The following is a 25,487-nucleotide window of genomic DNA, read 5'->3' as shown; positions in this document are numbered from 1 at the left end:
TAGCGATGCAACTCGGATGTTTTTGTATTGATTGTATCTGAGTTTTTGGGCTATGGGCTATGCCTGGGCCAGAAAATTCAGGCCTGATCTAAATTTGGGTTGGGCTTATAATGAGGGTAGCCTGACCCCAACCCTATTCAACTTGGGCCTGATCCCACCGGAAAAAAATACTCACATGTATATTATATTTATATACAAATATCATTTTTTCTAATTATGTATATATGTATATATGTATAAAGTATGTATATGTATATTTGTAAATAAAATTTGTATATATTTTGCAATCTATTTTATTCTTAAATTGGGCTATAAAGTCTAATAAAGATGATTATGTAAAAATATATATATAAATTCTTTCAAACCCAATCAACCTGCCCAAGCCTGATCCAAATATGATGAGTTAAATTTGGATTGGGCCTGCCTCAGGTTGGGCCAAGCCTGAACCCAAGATTTACACCTTCATCTTCAGCTCAACCCAACTTGTTTGAACTGCATTCGTATTGAAAAGACATGATATTTGAAAAATTTATAACCAATCAATCGGTATCATAAAAATGATATTCATCAAAATTCACTAAACGCCTCTAATTGGTCGAAGCTCTTTCAGTATCATGCCTTTCCATCATGATACATATTAGAATTGGGTAGGTTAGGGTTGGATTGAGTCAGGTTGAATTGACTAGAATTGGGCTATTACAAAAGGCCTCAATCCAAGCTCAACTAAAGTTTGATGTCAAGGTTCAGGACCAAGCCCAGTATAGAGCCTCGAAATCGAGCCCAACCCATGCAAAATGCTTTGAAATCAGAGTGGATTGGAACGAGGTTGGGTTGGGCCGGCCCAAGGTGCAGCCCTAGATTCCTGGAGTGTAAATTGACGGAACGTCTACATTTTTTCAGTGTTCTTTTTTTTATCCAGACTATAAAAGCGTATTTCTTTTCAGACTTGTGAATAGTAGTTAGGCTGAGAGCCTTTTTATATTCCATCCTCTCGATAATCAGCCACAGCCAAACTCCCCCAGCTCCTCCCTCTCTCTGTCTCTCTCCCTCCCCAATTCCGTAATCTGCAACCCTCTCTTTCTCTCGTACTGGAGGGGGAAACCGAGCTGCATCTGTGTCTGTATAACAACAATGGGTTCAGAAGGATCGAGGGTTATAGGTGAATTTTGAAACTCAGATTTTTTCCACATCTTTCGTCATCTCTTTCTTTTTTCTTTTTTTCTTTTATGCTTTTAGACTTGATTCACTGCGTTTGTTATGGCTTGATTTAGTTAGTAGTAAATTTCGAGGAATTTTGCTTATTCGTTGATGCCGATGCTTTTTCTAGATGTTTTTGCTCTTACATGTCATTTTTTCTGCTACTTGGCTTTTAGGGTTCTCGAAATTAGGAACTATATTATGGATGGAATTTGGTATGGTTAGGATTCTTTGTAGTTCTTAATTTGGTGTATGGCATTTGGAACGATTAGCTAATTACAGCAAGATAGGAACACCCTTTAGTTATTAAATGTAATTTGGGTAGTCGTCTGTTGTTAATTTGTGAAGTTGAGCAAAAGGATCTGGGTTTTTACTCTACTCAGTTTCAAGTCGTGTGAACGAACAAGAAGAATGACTGAATTTTAACTTTTAAGGCAACAAATTTCGATTTTCATTAACTGGTATAGAAGTTGAGCATTGTGCATAATCTTCATAGTTGCACGTCAAAATCTGTCGTGTTTGAGGTGTTCATTGTCAGAAAAATCATGTATAATTTGTGAATGTTACATTGTTACGTATCTATGCAAGAATGCTTAAAAACATCTTGCCATTCAAAACGTCATGGTAAATGCAGGTTATGGGTCCTAAAATGGTTAAAGAGGTTGACACTGATATGGGTAAAACTACTGAGGAAATATTTGAGCACTCATAAGTTGTTGATTATGTATACCATCATTTGTGTAGCCAAGTCCATATAGTTTGGATGGTATTCTGTTGAGTGGAGATGAGTTACCTGTCTGTATACATTTAGTATGTTATAATATATCTTCATATATCTTATGTATTATCTTGGTTCCTAATGTTTTAATGGAAAGAGTATCTTATATGTAACTGAATCCTTAGATGATCTTTTGCCACATCATGTCACTTTGACAAAGTTTTTACTATATTTTTCAGAACTTTATATGAACTTTCCCTATAGAAAATGTATAAAAAAGGATAGCCCAGTTAGTGCACAAGGCTCCTGCTAATGCAGGGTCTCAGGAGGGACAGATGTATGTAGCCTTTCCCCTGTCGATACACAAGGTTCAAAATTTCAACACAATATGCCTGAGACACAGGCATATCATATCATTGGCCGACCAAAGTGCTTTTTTTAAGGATTTTCCACAAATTAGATTTTTAAGTGTTAAATACCCTTAAAACTGATATCCCTCAATCCCTGTGAAAATATCAGAGTAAAAAAGAATTAAAAAAACATTGTCTTGCAGCATTGAAACACCCAATATGCATACTCATGCATATCAGGTGTATCGATGCTTTGAACCTTGCAGACCCTCTTCCCCACACCAAATGTATCTTTTATCAGATGTAATCCATTTTAACTTTTCACTTGTTATCAAATGTTGAGTAATTAGTTAGCTTCTTTGGGAAGATATTTCCCAATTTCTTATTTGTAGGCTTTCTTTTCTTGTTGGAATGTAGTTGCCCACTGCCTAATATATTTACTATGTTAAATTCTTACCTGGATGGGCATGTACTTTACATACATATCATACAATTGACTTTTTGCGTTTTTTTATAAGAAAAAATTTTGCAAAATTTTGAATGATGTTCTATCAAGAAAGCATATTGAACATATTATATGAAAGTATAAATTTCAAAATGTAGAAGATTGAGTAGTGGAAAGCATAAAAGTTTGTTATTTTCTAATTTCAGCATTGTTGCCAACAAAAACCTCTCAACCAAGACCCCATTTGGCTTCTTTTCATGACACTGACCACCTCAAAAGCCAAAACCTATTACTGAAGAACCATGGGAAAATGCAAAATAGGGATTGGGGTGAATCTATGTCACTTGAAATGTCTTCCTCACGAATCCCGGAAAATCATATTTTTGAACAATGCACTATCAAAATTAGGGCTGCAAGTCGGGCCGGGTTAGGTCGGGTTGAGGCCAACCCTAGCCCAACCCTAAGTTCTAAACCCCCAACCCTAACCCTAACCCTAACCCTAACCCAACCCGACCAACCCAACCCTAACCCTAACTAAATTCCTTCAACCCTAACTCAACCCAACCCAACCCAACCCGAAGTCAATTTTGGGTTGGGTTGGGCCCAACCCAACCTTCTTCCCATCCCTTAAAACTTCATAGAATTTCTAGGTTTTAGATCTTAACTTTCACTATATATATTAATCCTATGTTTCATTAGTATTTATTTGTTGATGTTTTTTTGTTCTTTTGGTACAAAATTCAGAAAAACAAGTGTTAGAAATGACTATAGTTTATTATGAGTTGTGACTTACGATAGATCTTTTATGGGCGGCAAACAACAGAGAGGAGATGGAGAATAAATTTTTCAAACAACATTAAATAATGTGATTAAGGTTTTAGTCTTTTTGATTCAGATTAAGTGAAGTGATTATCTTAAAAGAAATACATGATACTATGTGGTGGGGGCTATACAAATATCATGCATCTAAACAAATCAATGTATGTTATATATTACATATAACATATATTTATATACGACATGAACTATAGAGTCGGGTTTGGGTTGGGCCAGGTTGCCTAAGGGGTCAACCCTAACCCAACCCGAAGTAAAGTCAGGTTCATGAATTTCAACCCTAACCCTAACCCAAGCATCAACCCGATCCAACCCAACGCAAGGGGTCAATCCTAACCCAATCGGAAGTAAAGTCGGGTTCATGAATTTCAACCCTAACCCTAACCCGAGCATCAACCCGACCCAACCCAACCCAACTTTTTCGGGTTGGGTTCGGGCCAACTCGGCCCAAGTTGCAGCCTTAAAGAAAATTTCATGGGACCATGATGTTCTATGCTCCCATTTTCTACAATAGCTACTTTCTCACTACCTTAGTATTGTCTCAAACAAAGATGTGTTTTTTCCCCCTCAAAAATCAAAATAAAGTCAAAGATATGCTTATAAATGATAGTAGCCACATAAGAGAAGATGAGGACTGAGGAGGACCCTCAATGGACTGCACTTGTTTAACAAAATGTTGATAGTAGTGAATGTTAAATTTTGAAAGAACTTGGAGAGAATGAGCAAGGAATTCAGAATCAGAGAAGACATGGTTTTTGTTTTGTGGGTTGTTTAAAAATGTTTTTATATTAAAATAGACAAAATATGCTTATTTAATTATTCAGATGTAGTATACAGGAAAGAGTTGATCATTATGTCCCAAGTCCACATAACCCAGCCAGGCTTTGAAATTCCCAGGCCCGAACAGCCAAGTATCTTTTAGGCCCAGCCTAGGCCTACATTAAGCCTGCACATAATGTGGGCCAGGCCTAGGCCAAGCAACCTTATGCCCTCTCAGCTTGGCCTGTCTCAAAAGTTGTGGTATATATGTACATAAGTATATTCCATATATAAATATAACACACACATATACCATATATCAATGTCATATATCAATGTTTTAAACTGTGGAGGTGTGATGCGAGGTGTGACGTGTAGTTCAGAACACAAGAGGTGTAAACCTCCTGAACACAAGGAGGTCTAAGCCTCCTTAAGAGGAGGGGGATTAGGAGGAGGAAGGAGAGGAGGAGGAAGAGGAAGGGGGACCTCAGTTTTTCTTTATTTTTGATAAAAATCTTTTATATTAATTAAGAAGAATAAAGATGTTTAGCATAGCTTGGTGACTAGTGTTTACAAAATTTTGGTGAAGGTCTTATCCTTGAGGATCAAAGTGGTACTCCCCTCTCTAATTAGTCAAGCACAAGGTGGTTTTGTACAAGGCAGACAAATAGTAGATCAGATTTTGATAGCTAATGAATGTGTGGAGGAGATGAAGAGATTAGGTAAAAAAGACTTTGTCTGCAAATTGGATCTTGAAAAAGCCTACGATTTGGTGTACTGTAGTTTCCTCTTAGTGGTGCTAAGTAAGTGTGGGTTTGGGGAAGGATGGTGCAAGTAAGTGGATTAAGGGTTGTCTACTTCTTGCCATTATTCTATCATTGTCAATGGAGTAGTTAAGGACTTCTTCCCAGCTTGTAGGGGCCTAAGACAACATGATCCACTCTCCCCCTTTCTATTCACTCTTGTTGCTGATGTGTTAAGTAGATTGATTTCAAAAGCATATAGGGAGGAGATAGTGAGTGGATGGAGAATAGGAAGAAATAGTGTGTTTGTGACTCACCTTCAGTTTGCAGATGATAGTATATTTTTTTGTGAAGGAAGTGATTTGAGGAAGGTTGGGAACCTTAAGAACTTAATAATTTTTTTTTGAAAAGGCCTCAAATCTGAAAATCAACTTTGAAAAAAGTTGTGTGGTTGGAGTCAATATGGAAGCTATTGCAGGTTGCTTAGAGTGCTCCACCTTGTCTTGGCCCTTAACTTATTTAGGTCTTCCCCTAGGAGCTAACCCAGAGGAGAGCCACTTTTGGAACCCTGTTGTGGAAAAGTTTGGAAAGAAGTTGGCAAGTTGAAAAAAGAATTATATCTCTATGGGGGGTAGAGTGATTTTGATCAAATCCATACTTGCTAATTTGTCAGTTTACTTTGAACTGAAGATTTCCAAAAAAGAAGTAGAGAACGGAGTTCGTGCAGGCAGGTCAGTGGAGGAGATCCTTGAAGATAGAAGCAAAAAATCTCCTGTTCGAAGAGATGAGAATCAAGGGGAAGGTAAGCCTTAAGGTAAGGGAAGCGAAAAAGGGTACAATATTGCTGGAAGGATTAGAAGTGATCGAGTGGCTAAGAAAGTTCATAGATGGAGCCTGTTCAAAAGGTAAGCAGGTAAACTGGCAGGATTTTAGTACACTAGAAGGGAGAATATATGTTGTTGAATGTAAGAGGAATAGAAAGGGGTTCTTCATAGCTTTGGCTGAATTTTTTGGTAAGGGACAAAGGCAACTGGTGTGTCTACCAGTAGGAAAACAGAACCAAGGTTGGGGGAAAGTTGACTGGTTGCTCAAAGAGTTCTTAGCTCAAAGAGTAGCAAATGAGAAAAAAGCTTCCATAAGGGAGGAGAAAGCTTATCTCAATAACAACAGTAGGGTACAACAAGGGCCAGTGGTCATGGCAAAAACAAAAGGCCATTGCAGAATGGTGGGAGGTCTAGAGAGAGAGGAGTGGGATAGTAAGTTTGTGATACAAGCCAAGGAAAAGGTTAATGATTGGAGGAGGGTAGCTGACTTACTGGCAACCAGGTTGAAGTTGAAGAGTGTTTTCATAGTAACCCCCTTCGATAATTGTAAAGCCATCCTAGATCCATTAGAGAATGATTTGGAAATATTTGCTATCAATGTTCAGGCTGAGTTCGGATCATTCACAGTCTTCAAAAGGAATCCAACATCCAACTCCAAGGATTTTTTTGTCGAAGATGGTGTGGTGGTGCGTGTAATAGGCTTGCCATTCCATCTATGGAAACAAGAAATAGCAAAGTCTATAGCTGTGTTGTGTGGAGGAATCTTGAAAGGTGCTTTTTGAGGCGATCTCTATTCAGTAGCAATCCTGCTAAGTGGTGTGAAGCCAGAAGAAATTCCACGAAAGGTAGAGGTACGAATAGAGGGAAGCTTTGTCTCTGTGTGGTTAGCTTCCTCCATTGAAGCAGGGCTGTGCAAGGAGGCTCGTTTGGTAGGAGGGGAGGAGGAGGAAGAAGAAGTACTACGTGGACTTGTGAGATTGGGTAATTCAAATGGGAAGGGATGTTTCACTAAAAAGGGCCAACAAATTCTGGGAAGCCAAAAAGTTTTGGGGCAGTTGGAAGGTCAAACCTAGAGAAAGCAAGAAGAGGTTATGACAAATGGCAGATCCTTTGCGCAGGTGGTGTCAGGGGAAAAAGACAAAAAGCTTCTAGTGTTGAAAGGGAGAAGGCTGAACCAGCAATTTCAGACAGGGAAGGTTGCTGGTTTGACCATTAAAACAGGGGGGCGTGACTCTTTAAGTGGTCACGTGGGACGAAAAGAAGGGCCCAATCGAGTGGATCCCTTTTATGGTGGGCCGGAGAAGGCTTCTCAAGTAAAGGAATTGGGCTCCTATAGTCTTGAGCCCAAGACCCATTATAAGACAGATGGGCCGAGGGACATGTTAAGTAAGCACGTGACTAGGAGGGATGAGTTGATAGACGAGATAAAGCGCCTATCTTCTTCAACCCCGAACCCTTCCTCTCGACCGAACAGATCAGGCGCAAAAAAGTCTCAAGACTCGCAGTCTCGAGGCTCTCTACAGTGGGTCCCTTCCAACCAGGCGAACCGTCTCTCACCAGATAGGCGCAACCCGAGATACCTGAAGCCTAATGATGAGAACAGAACAGGGCTTGAAGATTGGTTGAGTGAACAAAACAGCAATGACGATTCTGATAGAGACGAAACACTAAGATACCTGAAGCCTAGTGATGAGAACAGAACAAGGCTTGAAGATTGGTTGAGTGAACAAAACAGCAATGACGATTCTGATAGAGACGAAACACTAAGTCTGGGAAGTTTGTCTCCGAAAAGCAACAATGATCTTCTTGAAACGGAAAGTTTGTATACAGAGTTGTTGTTTTTAGAGGAAGAGACTGAAGAGGCAGGTGGCGGAAAGACTAGGAATGGTGAAGAAATTGGTTCTAAAGCTGTGAAAACTCCTCCTCCCTTCGTCGAGGGAGCTGACCTTGAGTCTAATGAATTACAGGATGTTGGTGGAGAGGGACAAGAATCAGCCGTGAGGATGGATGCGGGTATTCCAGTGTCGGAAACACAGAGAAAGGTTTTCCAAGTGGGTAGGTCGTCAGGAAGTGATTCTTTCACCATGTCTACTTCACAACCTTGTCCAAAAAGGGGAAAGGCTTTAAAACCATTTGCCGACTGTCAGCAAGTCATTTCCAGTGATTCTAGTCCTACCCCCGTTCTTTCAGGTATGGGTGTCAATTCTGTTTTAGGTATTGACTTGTTTGCTATGCCTGTAACAGATATCCTAGCTTCCCATCCAGGAGTTTCTGATGCAAGAGAGAGGGTGATAGTGGAAGGAGGAGAGAAGGTGTTGGAAGGAAGTAGTAAGGGGGAGGTGGATAGAATTTGGGAGTTGATCTGTACAATGATGGAGGAACAAAATAAAAAGGAAGGACTCGTAGAAAGATGTTGTAGCCAAAATAAGTGTGAGAAGCGTAAAATTCTCTCTCAAACATTGGCTGGAAAGGATGGAGAAATTGGGAAGGGGGGGAAAAGAGGAACAAATAAGAAAAAAAGATTTGAAGTGGAAAGGCTAATTTCAGACATTGAGGGGGATTTAGAATTCAGTGGTAGAGGGGATAGGAGGAAGGGCCTAAAATGAGGAGAATATGGCCTCTTATTGGGTTCCTTTGCTATTTTGTATCGATGAAAATTATTAGCTGGAATGTAAGAGGGTTAGGGAGTGCAAGGAAGAGAAGAGCGATCAAAGACCTACTCCGAAGGGAAAAACCTGATATTGTGCTGTTACAAGAATCCAAACTGATGGAATTAGATGGGAGATGGATTAGGAGTTTTTGGAGGTCTAGAGGTTTAGGTTGGAGCTCGTCTCCTTCTTGGAGAGCCTCGGGGGGGATTGTAACACTGTGGAGGGAGGATGTGGTGGAAGAATTGATAGGCAGATTCTCAGTTTCTATTAAGTGCAAGAATGTAGAAAATGGGTGTGTATGGGTCTTAACCAATGTTTATGGCCCTAATTCCTATAGAGAGAGGAATGAGATGTGGGAGGAGCTATATGCAATCAAGGGGCTATGGGATGGTCCTTGGTGCCTGGGCGGGGATTTTAACGTCATTAGATTCTCTGATGAAACCAGTAATCCCCAACAGGTAATCTCAACAAGCATGAGGAAATTTAATGGTTTTATTGAAGATTGTGAACTGAAGGGAATACCTCTGTTGCAAGCCAGTTACACTTGGTCCAACCTTCAGGAAACCCCTTTGTGCTCGAAGTTGGATAGATTCCTTTTTAACCTTGCCTGGGAGAATAGTTTGGAAAACCTGGTTGCTAAGGCATTACCCAGGGTCACCTCCGATCACTGACCTATCCAAATAGGAACTGAGTCTTTTCCTATAGGTTTCATAAGAAATTAAAAAGGTTGAGAGCCAAAATAAAAGAGTGGAATAGAGATCAGTTCGGTAGAATTGAGGAGCGAAAATTGGGCCTAATCTCTCGAATAGAGAATTTGGATGTAAAGGAATCTCACAATGGGCTGACCGAGGAGGACAGAGTGTTAAGGAGACAATTAAAAAAGGAGTTGGAAGAAGTGTTATTGAGGGAAGAAATCAGTTGGAGACAAAAATTTAGACACAAGTGGATTAAGGAAGGCGATCGGAACACTAGATTCTTCCATGATTTGGCAAATGGGAGACGAAGAAAGAATTTTGTGACCAAGCTAGAGATAGGAGAGGAGGTGATTACCAACCAGGGTGACATAGCTAGAAAATTTGTGGACCACTTCAAATCGATTTATAGAAGGCCTTTGAGTGAGAGAATAGTCATGGAAAGGGTGGATTGGCCAAGAATTGATGAAGAGTTGGCAAGGTGGTTGGAAAGGGATTTCGAGGAAGAAGAGATTAAGAAAGCCGTCTTTCTAATGGATAGATCCAAGGCTCCGTGTTCAGATGGCTTTACAATGGGTTTTTATCAAGACTGTTGGGAGGTGTTGAAAGAGGATCTAGCTGAAGTCTTTAAGGAATTTGCAAACAATCACACTATAAGCTCTGGAATTAATGCCACCTTTTTGGCCTTGATACCTAAGAAGAATGATGCCAGCCACTCAAAAGATTTTAGGCCTATTAGTCTGGTGACAAGCATCTATAAAATTCTGGCTAAAGTGCTCTCATTGAGGATCAAAACAGTCCTCCCTACCATCATTAGTGAAACTCATGGGGCTTTCATTCAAGGGCGACAAATAACAGATCAGATCTTAATTGCGAATGAGTGTGTGGAGGAAATGAAAAGGTCTAGTAGGAAAGGATTCATTTGTAAATTGGATCTTGAAAAGGCCTATGATTTGGTGGACTGGGAATTTGTATTAGCGGTTATCGAAATGGTGGATTTGGGGACAAGTGGTGTAGTTGGATCTTTGGGTGTATCAGTACTTGTCACTACTCTATTCTGGTAAATGGTACGGTGAGGGATTTTTTTTCCAGCTTGCAGGGGTGTCAGGCAAGGGGATCCACTTTCACCCTTCCTTTTTACCTTATTAGCTGATGTGATTAGTAGGATCATTACTAAGGCTGACAGCGACGATGCCATTAGGGGTTGGAGAATAGGGAGACACCAAGTCCCCGTCACCCACCTTCAGTTTGTAGACGACCTAATGATTTTCTGTGAAGGAGGTCTTAGTGAAAAGATAGCAAACCTAAAGGAGCTAATAAAAGGATTTGAAAGTGTCTCTAATTTGAGAATAAATCTGGAAAAGAGTTGCGTAGCAGGTATAAATTTGGAGGTAGGGGAGGTCGAGGCTATTGCGGAGTGTCTTGAGTGTTCCACCTCTGCTTGGCCTATGTCATATTTAGGGCTTCCTTTAGGGGCAAATCCTAGGGAGAGTAGATTTTGGACCCCAGTGTTAGAAAAGTTTGAGAAGAGATTAGTCTCATGGAAGAGGAACTATATCTCTTTAGGAGGAAGAATTACCCTAATAAGAGCTACCTTGGCTAACTTACCTACCTATTATTTGTCTGTCTTTAGGATACCAGTTAGGGAAGCTAGGAAGCTGGAGAAGTTGATGAGAGACTTCTTATGGGAGCCGGGACAAGAGAGAAAGGATCACTTGGTTAATTGGGAAATTGTCTGCAGAAGTAAAGAAGAGGGGGGTTTGGGAATTAGGAGGGTAACTACAAAGAATCAAGCTCTGTTAGGGAAATGGTTGTGGAGATGGCCTTTGGAAAGAGAGAGATCGTGGCATGAGGTGGTGGGAAGCATTCATGGGAGGTCAGAGAATGGATGGGATGTTGGTGTATCGAGGCAAGCTAACCTAGCAGCACCTTGGAAGGCTATTCACAACACCCTTCCTCAATTCCTCAATTTTATCAAGTATGAAGTTTGTTCTGGCAACTCTATCCTTTTTTGGGAGGATATTTGGGTAGGAGACTCACCGTTAAAGGATTTGTTCCCTTCGCTTTTTTCTATTTCTTTGTACAAAAAAGAGGTGGTCTCAAAATTTGTCTCCTACTTGGGATTTTGGGTTTCGTAGAGGACTTAGGGATGCTGAAATTGAGTCTCTTTCTTTGTTGCTTGGGTGTCTTAATCAGGTTTGTTTGGATCCCTCCAAGCCAGATAAGAGGGTTTGGACTCCTAGACCCAATGGAACCTTCTCTTGTGCTTCTTTTTTCAAGTCCATCTCTCAACTTCCTACTCACCAACCCTTTCCGTCAAAAGAAATTTGGTGTAAGCCAGTTCCCCCAAAAACTATGGCTTTTTGTTGGGAAGTTTTCCATGGGAAAGTAAACACTTTAGACAACCTACAAAAGAGAAGATTTTTTCTCTGTATTTCTCCTAATTGGTGTATCCTCTGTAGAGCTCACGGTGAGGATTGTTACCATCTATTAGTATCTTGTCCCTTTTCTGCAGACCTTTGGGCTTGGCTACTTTCGTTGTTTGGGGGTAGTTGGAGTCTATCAGCAGAAGTTCACATGCTCTTCAACCATTCTACCTTTTTTTGGCCTACAAAAATAGAGAGAATTATGTGGAGATGTGCTCGTGCTGCCTTGACTTGGACTCTTTGGGAAGAAAGGAATCTCAGAATTTTTCAAGATAAGGAAAGGAACAACCAAGATTTGAAAGACTGTGTGTTAAATAGGGCAATACATTGGCTGAAGACCTTGGAAATCTTTCATCAATTCTCCTTTAATGACATTTGGAGAAATTGGTCAGCAGTAGCAAGGTGTTCATCTTTAAAGGCCAAATCAATTACAAGCTGGTCTCCTCCACCCAAAGGCTCAATTAAGTTGAACTTTGACGGAAGCAGCATGGGTAATCCAGGTTTATCTGGAGTGGGGGGTGCTTTGAGAAATGAGAAGGGAGAGATTTTATTGCTCTACTCAGGTCCTTTGGGAATTGTGAATTCCATCAGGGCAGGACTTTTAGCTGCTATACAAGGGGTCCAATTTGCAAACCAGCTGGGGGTACAACACCTAATAATCGAGGGGGATTCCAAAGTGGTGGTGGGTTGGTTGAAAAATTTTGAAGAGGCTATGTGGCGATACAAGAATGAAATGAAGAAATTTAGTTGGTTGACAAGGAATATGTTGGGCACTGTACAGTGGGTGGGGAGATTAGCAAATACCTTGTCAGATGTGTTAGCTAAGCAAGGGGTAAATAGGGAAGAATTATTTTGGGCTCAGTTGTGATTCTTGTTTTTCTTTCCTAGTTTACTTGTAAGTTTCAAGGAGGGGCTGCAGCTCGCGCCCCTCATTGGGATGATGTATGAACTCACTCTAATTTGCTTCTGAATCAATAAACTTATTATTATTCATCAAAAAAAAAGATTCCTACTAGGGAAGATAAGAAGATAGAGAAGATGATGAGGGACTTCTTATGGGAGATGGAGCAAGAGAAGAAGGATCATTTAATTAGGAGGGAGATAGTTAGTCGAAGTAAGGAGGAAGGAGGATTAGGATTAGGGAATCTTGCTCATAAGAATGTAGCTCTTCTAGGTAAGTGGTTGTGGAGATGGCCTTTAGAGAGGGAGAGGTTATGGCATGCAGTGGTGGCGAGTATCCATGGCTGTTCCGGAAATAGTTGGGATGTAGGGGTATCCAGACACAAATTTAAAAATTCAGGGAACATAACTTTTAAAGACTCAAAGGACAAATGACCAAGGCGATTATGCCACAACTACACTTGACTTTTTGTAGACTGACTCATAAGACTCACGGGAATTGATGCTGTAGGACCAGTTTTATTTTCCAAAATGTAGAGGTCATCAACCATATCTCCTTTACCAATCGTTTTCCCCAAGGCTAAATCCTGGAAAACACAAGAACGAGGAAATAAGTTATACAACAGTATAAGGATTGAGTAATACTACTTATGGACAACAAATTAATAGGAAGTTTGGGAACATGAAGGGCATGGGTAAAGCAAGGCCATTAGGAAGGGATATAGATCCTTGACCAGCAATAGTGGATAGAAGAAACCTATCAGCAAGTCTCACTTTATCCCTCCCAAAGAGAAGAGTGTAGGTCTGAAATAAAGTTGACTTACCAGTCATATGGTTTGATGCCCCTGAGTCAATGATCCGAGGTGACTCAGGAGCAGAGGTACACACATGAAATGCAGAAGCACCTTTACCAGATGTAGAAGCAAATGAAGTAGAAGGGGTAGGAGCTGATCTATCCATCTGTCCAAGAGTCCTACCATACAATTCCAAATGATCTTTGAAGGAGTTAATGATGTCTTCCTTGGGACCAGAACCACTAGGATGCTCTTGGGAAATTCCAGTAGTCAGATTATTTGATTGGTAATCTTGTGCAGCCAGATTTGCATAAGTAAATTTCTTCTGAGAAGGCTTCTTTTAAGTGTCTTGATTCTTGGTTGCCCACTTGGGCTTCCGCACTAACTCCCAAGTGTGTCTAGACTTTTGGCAGTGAGTGCACCACCGCTTGTTCTTGTCATCATTTTTCCTTGATTCTCCCTTTTTCATTCCAATTGCCCCCTCTTGCAGCCAGGGCAATAGGATGCTCCCCCTCGGAAACATTCATTAGATTTTTTCTGCTCTCTTTGGATTGAACTAAGGCATATACCTCCTGAATTGAAGGAAGTTCCCTACTTCCTAAAATCTGTACCCGAAGAGGTTCATAATCAGGATTCAGCCCTAACAAGAAAGCAAACACTCGTTGTTGGGAGACAAGTTTTTTTGTATGCTTTTGCATCCTCATCATTCTTCCACTCAATAGTCTGATAATAGTCCAACTCCTTCCATACAAAGGTAAAGGCTGAATAGTATGTAGATAGGCTATAGTCTCCTTGCTTACAAGTAGATGATTTTGCTTGGAGCTGGTAAATCTTGGCAAAGTGCTTCTGTTCAAAGTAGGTTGCCTTGGCTTGTTCCCAAATCTCATAAGTTGTATCAACCCATATGAAGTTTTTCTTTACATGAGGCAGCATGGAACCTAACAGCCATGACATAACCATGCTGTTCTCTTGATCCCATCTATCATGTTCAGTTGTACCAGATTTGGTTCTTTAATCTTTCCACTTTTGTAACCAGCTTTCCCCCTAGCTGTGATACAAAGTTTGATGCCTTTGGACCATTCCAGATAATTTAAGCCATCAAAGGGGGTAATAGACATGGAGAAATTCATGCTGTCCATTCCCCCATTAAGGTTTCCTTGATGGGAAGTAATACCAGAGGTTGCTGAATCCTCAATGGCCATTTTCCCAATGTTTTACTGCTGATTTTCTAAGAAAAAAAAGGACTGAGACAGAAGTTCTGTACTTCTACAGCACTGTTATCGGTACAAAAGGAAGGCACCAACCACCCGACCATAGAGTAGCACACTAACCAAGGAGAACAGCAATACCTCCACCACCTGTAGCTTAAGAAGGCTCTGAAACAGGTTCAGCCAGACTGTAGGTCAGTAAACCCAGCTTATATGAAAAGGAGACAACCAGCTCCTACAACCCCAAACTATGACATTCACAGTAGTCATACACTTAAATATGAATGTAACAGTACATACCTGGAGTACAGTAGTAATTCCACAACCTACAGTCCATAAAAAACTAGGAGTAAAAGTAAACCCTAGAAATACTGCTTACTGCATTCGGCTGCCACTACAAACCTTTTCTTGGTGCAACGACCAAGAGAGAAGAAAAAAAAAAACGAAGACTAAGGGCTAGGTCAGTCTGATGGAGTCTTCTCTTACTCTTCCAATCAAAGAACAAAGTTTCAGATGGAAAACACAATCTGAGAAGGTTATGCCCAGATCAGTGCTCTGATACCATGTAGTCCAGCAAAGGTAAAAGGAATAGAAGGAAAGAGAGAAGAAGAAGAAGAAGAAGAAGAAGAGGAAGAGAAGAAGTTCTATTCAGAAGTAGAAAGTTGGCGGCACCTAAGTTTGTATTTATACTTGGGGCGACAGCTTATAACAAAATAGAGGAAATACCAGAAATACCGCTACGCTAGTACATAGCATGTTACAACAGTATTTAGTGGCTTTGAATGATAATTGAGGGTTGGGCAAGCTCTATGGAGCTGGTGGTTGTAGTTCTTCAATGAGCTTCTTTAATTTAATAAAATGTTCTATTATTGATAAAAAAAGTAATACTATTAGTGTTAAAAATAACATGTACCTTCGTAAAATAAGAACTACTAAAGTGAAAGTGGTGCTAAATAAGATGATGAAGGGAAAGGCGTTAGGACCTGTGGAAGTGTGGAAAGGTATAGATGTAGGCATATTATGACTAACTAATTTGTTTAATAAAATAATGAAAGAAAAGAAGATGCCTGAAGAATGGAGAAAGATAGTATAGTGCCTATATTTATAAACAATGGCGATATGCAAAGTTGTAATAATTATCTGGGAATCATACTCATAAACTACACTATGTAACTTTGGGAGAGAATGATTGAGCAAAGATTTCAACATGAAACAAGTATGTCTAAGAACCAATTTGGGTTTATGCCAGGGATACCAAGCATGGAAACTATCTTTCTTTTTCAACGATTGGTAGAAATTTTAGAGAGAAAAAATAGATCAATGATGTGTATCTGACAAGAGGTCTCTGATATGTATCTTGTTTGTGTCCCTTATTGTATCAAGGGATAATAGGTGATAAGAAGTCTCTAATATGTATCTGATACATGTGTATGCTTCCTTTATAGTTTCAAGAAGAATATTAGGATTGAACTCCAGTTCTTCATGAACACCTTGTGTCTGATCTAGATGTGGAGTTCTAAGACTGATCCGAAAAAAAATCTATTTTAGTAGGTCAGTATGCAAATTTGAAACCTTTACTTTTTTTTATTGGTTGATTTGCAGTTCCTAGAAACTTCAGATTGTTGGAAGAACTTGAGAGAGGGGAAAAGGGAATTGGAGATGGAACTGTCAGCTACGGAATGGATGATGCCGATGACATATACATGCATTCATGGACTGGGACCATCATTGGTCCTCCCAACGTATGTTTTCTTTCATTCAATGCAGCACTGGGCCTTTGTAGCATGTACAACACAAGTTATGGAATTTTGCATGATCACTTAACCCACTTCAATTTTTTGATGCTTTTGCTATTACTAGAAAAATATACCATAGCTTGGTTAGGGCAAGAAAGAATTAGGTTAGCTGATCAAAAAAGGGAAAGAATTGAACTATCTTAAGCTATCCTAGATTTAGGTCTTTTTATTAATAAAAAATTCTGTCTTTCCTGCGAGAATGGGATACAAGAACTCATGTTCTTTGCATTTCTTGCTGCTTGGCAGACTGTTCATGAGGGGCGCATCTACCAGTTGAAACTTTTCTGTGATAAAGATTATCCAGATAATCCACCAACTGTAAGGTTTCAAACACGAATAAACATGATCTGTGTGAACCAAGAGACTGGAATGGTAGGTATTGGCTACCTAAAGATGTTTATTTTACACAGTTTCTGTTGTGAGCTTATATATGATAAATGCACCAGGTTGAACCTAGCCAGTTCCCAATGCTGGCTGATTGGCAAAGGGAGTACACTATGGAGGATATATTGACCCAATTGAAGAAAGAAATGATGTCTCCTCAGAACCGGAAGCTAGCTCAGCCTCCAGAAGGTGGGTGCATCTGCTTTGACTTTTCTAGCATATACCCCCCCCCCCCACCCCCAAATGAGACACTTCCAATTTTTCTCTCATTTTTAAGTCATCGTCAAGTGAAGTTTCTTTCTGAATTTATATTTGCCTCTTGTTACTCTTTAATCTTTAAGTGATGGACCATGCCAAGGGTGAAATTTTGCCTGATGGTCACATCTGATTGGACCCTACAGGGTCTCATCACTGGGGAAATTCTGAAGTGGGTGACATGATACAAACCAAAACCAAAAGTAAGCAATTAATCAGATGGTTGGAGTCATCTGATTAGTGTGAAGCTTGGGTTGTGAGCCATCTATTTGTTGGTAACAACCAATAAATAAATGATGATGATGAACCGATCCGAGGATGTTATTGAAGATTATCTTATTTAGTATTGGAATTAGTAAAACGTACTTCTATATATTCTGGTATTTTGTGAATGAAGATCTATTATTGGGATATGTTTGCAGGAAACGAAGAGCAAAGGGTGGATCAAAAGGGGATTGTACTGAAGTGTTGTATTCTCTGAATGGGTTGAGATGAATGAACATACTAGTGTATATAAATATATATGTATCCATGTAGATGACCCCGTTTTCTTCAATTTGTATGAAATGGCCAAAGTAGTCAAGAACCAGGGGTGAATTAGTGTTCCTCTTTTAAATGTCAAGTAGTATTCTAGTAGAGTTTCTGGTGTTGTTTCATGATTCAATAAGCTTCACTACTGGGACACAAATAAATCCACTGTCGGATTTGTGGAAAGAGAGAAGAAAAGCATAATCATGTGGTAACGATCCTTGGAGGGTCGCTATGTAATTAATTAGTTATCAAGAATTGAAAACCCTATAGGTTTCATGCATTATCTCCCCTTATAGTTTGAGATGGATTTTCTGAAAGCAAAAATTGTGCAAATAACTTGAGAGCATGACATCTAATTGCATATTGAAAATATTTTCCGTATTCATGTGTTGAATTCGTATGGAGATATTTCTGTTGCAAGGTTCAAAATACTGATACGCCGGTAGTGGTGTATTGGTAGCTTTTTTGTAGTTTTTTTTTCTGAATTTGGTTCAGAGGGGTCGGTTTAAGGTTTCTCCATTCTCTGAATCAGTCGAGACCCTGAAATACCCCCTGTAAGGGCGTATTGGGAAACCCCTGATACGATATGTATCGATCAATACAGCATGATATGTATCTATATTTTGAACCTTGTTTTGTTGTACATCACTTAGACATACAATTTCATTTCCAATTATTGTGCAAGGTTCAAGTATGATGCTCTCGACATGTGATTTCTTTGATTTCCATGCAACTGCAGTTTAGATGTCGAAAAACTGTGTTTTATTCGTTTGCTTTGAAAATGTAATACGAGATACCGTATATTCATTATAAATGACTGAAGGTCTCAAGCCTTGAAAATGTCAAAACTCTTCAGGTTATGCTTATGGAGGACATGAAAATTGATGGCATATGGTATATATGGTACGCACCCATATGTATCGAATTACTGAATTTATTCTTGGGTAAAATGGTTTTAGCCACTCATGCATTGCTTGAAGACCTATAGCCACCCATGTGTTGCTGTTACATTCTTAGAACTGTGTGAGTGCTATTTGTAGATGTGAACCACAACCTGATTGACAACGAATTCATTTTGCAAATCTAAAACAAAATGAATGGTTCCTTCGTAGATTATGAAAATTAGTAATACAGAGTGACATGCCACCATTTCTGCTTTCATCGCCATTACTTATGATGTTGAAATTTCAATATAAACATGAATGATCGGTCCTACGCATGCATTTCTAGTAGATCAGTAGGCCAAAACTGGTTGCATGATCCTACAGTCTTCTTCTGATCGGATTAAGAATATTCTGTTGACCAACCAAAAGCAAGCAACTAATTAGATTGGTGGAAGTCTTATTAGTGCAGACTTTTGGATTGTTGCAAACTACTTAATGCATTGTTATCAGGCATGAACTGGGCCAAACGGTTGATCAAGTCTGCCAAAACTAATTAAATGGCAATGTTTGGTATTGTAGCCGTTTATCGTTTTGTATATGGTTTATCTTGAAAAATGAGAAAAGTAATTGATAAACATGTTTTTTTTTTTGTTGTTGTTTGACAGTTAAGTGCCATTAGGTGCCACTAAGTTGGAACAGTAAATAAGTGTTAAGAGAAACATTAAAATAAAACCTCTCCCATTGATTGGTTCTCACACAAACTAAGACAAATTTTTATCTAATAAACGTTTTACCAAATAGACGGCAACATTACCAAACACCATGCAAAAACTAAAACAAAAAACAAAAACGCCATGCATATCTGCACTGGGAAGTTAATACAGTGAACAATTAAGGGGATGTTTAACAACTTGGTTTTGTTTTTAAAAACAAAAACAACAGCCATGCCAATAAAATTATATTAATTCTACTGAAGTAGAAGTTGCTTTTATTTTCAAAAATAAATCTGTCCAATACCCCCTTAAAATAATGGATATCTCATACCTGGACATAAGAATTTACACTTTACAAGGCAACAAAGACCAAAGGGTCTGCAAATTTCCAAATCAGTAATGAAACAAGTTTCTTGGAACAGATAGGGTTGTGGATAGAGATTAGAGATTACGTGGGGTCTCTTTCAGATGTTTATTTCTAAACAGATTCTACTATTTTTTTTTTCGTGGACCACAACCCATACTTTTTGAAGAATCAATTTGGTCATGAATCGCTATCTTACCCCAATAGGCTTTGTGCATCGTTTGTACGGCTTTAATTTATTATCTGTAAGTGCAAGTCTTTGTTACAAACGGCATCTACCAGTCTTATATAATTAGGTCAAGTAGTTTTATATGATTGGTGACAGTATAGCCCAACATGTGCTATCAATGGGCCAAATCTCAACTTAATAACTAGGAGTGTAAATGGATATAATTCGAATAGGATCAGGCAATATTTAAATTCGAATCCAATTAAAAAATCCGATATCCGAATTCGATTCGATATCTGATGAATATTGAAAATTAATATTCGAATTCAATTAAATATTTAAATATTCAATTCGATTCGAATTTGATTAATTAATTATTTTAGATAATTAATAAATATATAAAATAAATATTTTATTGATATAAAGTATATAAATATATAAATTAATTATATAACTTAATTATATATAAGAATTAAATAATCGGTTGAATTTGGATATTTATCGAAACGAATCAAGTCATATCCGAATTCAAATCCGATTAACTATTTGGTAAGAATAGGATATCCGAATTTGACTGATTAGATATTCAAATTATCCTAATTTGATTCGATTATGTCGAATATCAAATTCGAAATCGAATTTTCGAATACCATTGACACCCATATTAATAACTCTTGGCCAATGTGCCCAAAATCAATCAGTTTTAAGGAAGATTATTATATTCTTGAATTTTCTTTTAGGTCAACAATTAAGGAGTATAAGTATAAATATATACAGTACAAATATATACAAAATAATATAAAATAATATAAATACTCTACAAATTTTCTTTTCATTTTTTCATGTTTCGCCCACACATGCATTCTCGTTTAAGAGTCCAGAGTTGTCAGCAGTGGGTCGCAACTTGGGTTGGAATGAGAGTTGAGACCCTGAGTGCGGGATGAGTATTCATCATTTCACCCCACCCATTGATGATTCAGAACCCACGGTTGTAAACAGGTCGGATTTAGGTTAAACTGAACCGGTCAATTATCGGAATAATTGGGTCTGACTCAATAGATCCGATTATGAGCATTTTGGCACCAGATCAGGATGATAGATTATGAACCAAAACTGACCCATCGGTACCAGATCCTAGAACCACAACCGGCCCAAGCGGTCTGGATTCATTGGGTTGGATCCCAACCCATTGACAGCCCTACTAGTGACCCATATTGATTGCTTGTTAATGGTCACAACCAACCCTCATGCTCACGGACTCTCACCTGTATTGACTTGTCTAAAATTATGTAATTCACCTCTAAAAAGTTTGGGTTTTAGGTAAAAAATTGGAAATCACAGAAAATACATAAAATTATTTTTTTCAAAATATATTCAGAAAATTATAATCGTATAAAATATGGTAAATGGTAATTTTTTCAAAAAGTTATATATTTCTACTATAAAATAAAAATTACAGAAAAATATTTGACATAATAAAAATTAAAAAGATTATATATTTCAACTAAAAACCGAATATCCTATTTAATAAAATTAAAGATTTCCAGAAAAACAAGCCATTCTAAATTTAGTATGGAAAAATTTTTATTAACAAATCAAATGAACCAAGAAGGTGACCAGAAATTTTTGGGGACTCACTAGACATGAGGCTCCGAGGCATTAGCTACTTGTATAGAATGGATTTGAGTTTCCAACAATCCTCACTCCCTTCGGTCCTTCGTTGTCTACTTCAGCCAGTTCTTGAAATCTGCCATTATTACCACTAATATATTTGAATTGGCCGACTATAGATTAGAGAGAGAGAGAAGCGCAGAGGTGGAGGTAAAGAAGTGAAGCAGAGAGCTGAAAAAGATGAAAAGCTATGAATTCTAGTTTCAAATCCTAACGCTGAGTCATGATAAGTGACCAGTGATGACCCAATTAGGGTGTCAACTGAAAATTTTATTTTGAAATCGAGATTTGATAATTTGAATATTTAATCGAAATTTAGATATGGCCTAATTTGATTCAATAAATATTCAAATTCGACCAATTATTTAATTCTTATATATAATATATAAAATATTTAAATGTTCTATATAATTTATATATAATAATTAAATTATATAAATATTTTATATATTTATATATTTTATATAAATAAAACATTTATTATATATATTTATTAATTATTTAAAATAATTAATTAGTCGAATTCGAATCAAAACAAATATTTAAATATTTAATCAAATTCGAATTTGAATATTAATTTTTATTATTTGTCAGATATTGAATCAAATTCGAATTCGGATATTGCTTGATCAATTCAAATTGGATCCGTTTACACCCCTTAGGCCAAATGGGTACCCTTAAACCAACCCACCCTCTCCCTTTTCCCCTAACCATAATGTATGGCTCAACCCATATTGACCCTCTATTCAAATGTGTGGATATGGGTGGGTGTCAAATGGGTTTGGGTTGAAATTACTAGCCTTAAATCAAACCGATTGTGTTAGTTTTGCTTTTATGGTTTGTCCTAATTAATAATTGAGTCAGGACCAATTTCTGTCCTTTCAAATTGATTACATAGTATATTAATCATCATCATCTAAGCCTTATCCCAACAATATGGGGTCAGCTACACTAATATTGTTTGTCCAATTTATTCTATTTAATGCCATATCTATTGTTAAACTATTGATACTTAAATAATTTTTATCACTAATGTTTAAAGAGCGTGACTAGAAAAATTGTGAACTAGTCCATTGGCTGGTTTGGTCATTCGTAAAATCGGGGGTTTAAAAAACTAGCAGATACATATGATCAGAGAATCGATGAACCAATCTTGGTTTCTAAAAATTGACTTTCTTTTCATTTTTTTGAACTTATATACAAACTTCGAGAGCCATAACTTTTCACTCGGTTTTCTAATTTGAGTGGTCTTTTTATTTTTTTATTTTTTCAATTATGGGTAACTTTTTAAGATCTATGGGTTCCAAAAAAATGCCTTTTCGGTAACTTTTCGGACCTGATTAGCCAAATGGACTAAAAAACTGAATTTGTCCACTTTTGATAATACTCTAAAAACTTTGGGTGAAAAAAATTGGCCAAAACCAACCAACCAAATAAAAATATATATGTTATATGAAAAATATAATTATATATTTTGACATGGCTAGTTAAACTAGTGAATCATGACCCAAAGAGAAAATGGTTCTACCATTGGTCTAGCTCTAATTGCTTATTACTTTTACCGGTGTCCTTTTCCAACCCATTCAACTTATAACTCACCACTTTTTAGTGGAATTGTTGTTGATCTCTATGCACATGATCAAACCATATTAATCTATTTTTTTCTCATTTCAACATAATGACTATTTTTTATTTTATCATTTCTAACTTTATTCCTACCAGTCGTGCTCGGTTTGATACGTCACCGTATTGGCGTGTCTCGCATAGTATCGGTCAATACGCGTCGATACCAAAGTGTATCGACCATCGTTTCGATTAATGGCACGGTGTCTCACAATAACAGAAACAGGAGTGGCATGACTCGAACCCGCGTCGGTCAATGCACGCCTAATGCCCAAGCACACTTTAACTACAAAGTCATTTGTTATTTCATGTTGGTAAATGTAATAAAATAACTTTTATTAAACTTAATGTTTACATGCAAACAAAAATCAACATACATTTATTTTCCAAAGCTTCAACTATAAATTAAAAAGAACAATATTCAAAGTCAGTATTTTATAAATAAATTAAATAAATAATTTATAAAACATTTATAATAGAATAATTATCTTAATACTTAAATTTTATAAATTTGCATATGGTGTATATCTTAATTTTTTATAAATTATTAATTATTAATTTGCATTAAATAACAATGTATTTATTATTTACAAAAATAAAACTATTGTTTACAAAGTATTTGAAAATATAATATAAATTGAATCTATCAAATCCATTAATCTACATTTTATATAAAAAATAATTTTTAACTTCAAAATTTTATAAAAATAAAATATTAATAATAGAATAATTACTTTAGTAATTAAAATTTATGAATTTTCATATGATATGCATTTTCAAAATTTTAATAGATTTGATATGTTTTAAGTTAAGATTATATATTTTTATAAATTATTAATTGATATTTTAATTTAAATTTGATAATAATATATTTATTGTTTACAAAAATATAAATATTATTTATCAAACATTTAAGAATTAATTTTTTAGTTGAATTTTTTGTTAATGTTGAAAAATAAAAATAGAAAAAATGATATAATAATTCAAATATAATATTTGCATGTGCTTTATGCCTTACACTTTAATAGATAATAAAATAATATTGTCTTTTTGTATATATTAATTTGTAAAAATCTATATAATATTTTTCCTTGGACTCTTGATTGATGTATTATTTATAAAATTGTAATATATACATGTCCTACTATATTAATTAAAATATATTTATTCATATGTATATATATTTAAATATACAATTCCTATCTATTTATATATTATTTATAGTTGTCTTGACATTACACTTAATGCTATTAATATATTTATGGAATTTGTGTGCATTTTCTTAGCGTTTCCATATTTTCTCTTTCGAATCCATGTGTTTTCCAAATATATCCATATCCAAATTATCCGATACGATACCCAATACCGATACTTTAATCCTTGTTACTGCATACTTAATTGTTGAATGGAACTTGCTTACGGGCTTTATTTCCATGAAAAAAAAAAGCATTTGACCACCCCTACTAAAAAATCCTGGCTCCGCCCTTGGCCACACTCATTTTCTTGATATGTTATTTCAAGTTGATGATATATATTATATAATTTATTATATTTATTTCATTTTATTAAGTTATATTATCAAAAATTTTCATGTTGTTATTATCATAAATAATTATACCTTGTCAAGTATAATCGGGTTTAATCATGCCAGACCCGATTATCCCAATGGTTATGGGTCTATTTTATAGGTTATATAATCGAGTAATAATCAGTACGTATTCCGATCCAAAAAGCTTGTGTGCTACGGGGAGTGTTGGAGAAGAAGGGGTCACTGTAACTTTGGAGGAGAAGCTCTGAGGCACGTCTGAAGACACTGTCTTTAGAACGTTATTTGCCCCCACTCAGTTTTATTGAGTTTGCTGTTGGGTTACAGGCAAATTCGTTCCCAGGATACAACAGAGCCTTGGGCGAGAATCTGCAACCAGCAAAGTTGAAGAGTCTCCAAAGAAACCTTCTGTGAGACTGTAGCAAGCCGGACTGAGAGAGAGAGAGAGAGAGTGAATTTTGAAATTGTGTGATTTGGAATCTGATTCATACTCCTTAAATAATTTGTGAAGAGGTATGATGAAAAGGTAGGTACTGGTTTAGAGAATGCACCTTGAACAGTCACAATTTCAAACATTGTGACTGTTTAAAAAGTAGTTAACAGTTGGTGACTGTTTACTTTGAATTGTGCCTCTTGATCACACCCGATCGACTCGTGATCAACGTTCATCAACGCACCAAAACAAGAGTTGTCCATCGCGAGCCACGCGAGTGTGAGCAAAGTGCACCTCATTGCGCCGTACACACGCGCATGTGCATTGCACGGTATTGAATCCCCATACTCTTCTCTATTAATTCTAAGGAGTATAAATCAGCTCCTATTGAAATACTGAAAACAAACCTCATAATTTTCCAATGTGGGACAAGTTCAAAACTGGGTTTTTGTAAAAGAAAAAACTGATTTTCCAACCAAGTGTGCAGGTGCAATTTCTCATGTAATTGATCAATCAACCCATTGGATTTAATCTCTTATAAGATCAGAGAGGCTAACAACAAACCTTGGATTATTAA

General features: G+C 37.1%; 1 protein-coding gene across 1 annotated transcript; it reads left to right on the top strand.

Annotated features, from left to right (window-relative positions):
• The first annotated feature begins 956 nt into the window (after positions 1 to 956).
• On the top strand, positions 957 to 17,901 carry LOC104606733 (ubiquitin-conjugating enzyme E2 variant 1A-like). The gene is made up of 5 exons (XM_010272119.3): positions 957 to 1,159; positions 16,144 to 16,283; positions 16,584 to 16,709; positions 16,784 to 16,910; positions 17,399 to 17,901. The coding sequence occupies exons 1-5, from the start codon at positions 1,132 to 1,134 to the stop codon at positions 17,455 to 17,457; spliced, it is 480 nt and encodes a 159-aa protein (XP_010270421.1). The 5' UTR covers positions 957 to 1,131; the 3' UTR covers positions 17,458 to 17,901.
• Positions 17,902 to 25,487: the final 7,586 nt, after the last annotated feature.

The sequence above is a fragment of the Nelumbo nucifera genome, chromosome 3 (genome assembly GCF_055504915.1).
Source record: "Nelumbo nucifera cultivar China Antique chromosome 3, China Antique-T2T, whole genome shotgun sequence".
In the NCBI taxonomy this organism is placed as follows: Eukaryota; Viridiplantae; Streptophyta; class Magnoliopsida; order Proteales; family Nelumbonaceae; genus Nelumbo; species Nelumbo nucifera.
Note: the sequence above shows the minus strand (reverse complement) of the source record. Positions and strands in the feature narration are given on the sequence as shown.

What these genes read in the sequence shown, in the direction of transcription:
- LOC104606733 (XM_010272119.3), top strand. Translation starts at nt 1,132, where the DNA reads ATGGGTTCAGAAGGATCGAGGGTTATAG. An exon ending in CCATCATTGGTCCTCCCAAC is followed by an intron (nt 16,284 to 16,583) that starts GTATGTTTTCTT and finishes GCTGCTTGGCAG; the next exon opens with ACTGTTCATGAGGGGCGCAT. An exon ending in TGAACCAAGAGACTGGAATG is followed by an intron (nt 16,710 to 16,783) that starts GTAGGTATTGGC and finishes TAAATGCACCAG; the next exon opens with GTTGAACCTAGCCAGTTCCC.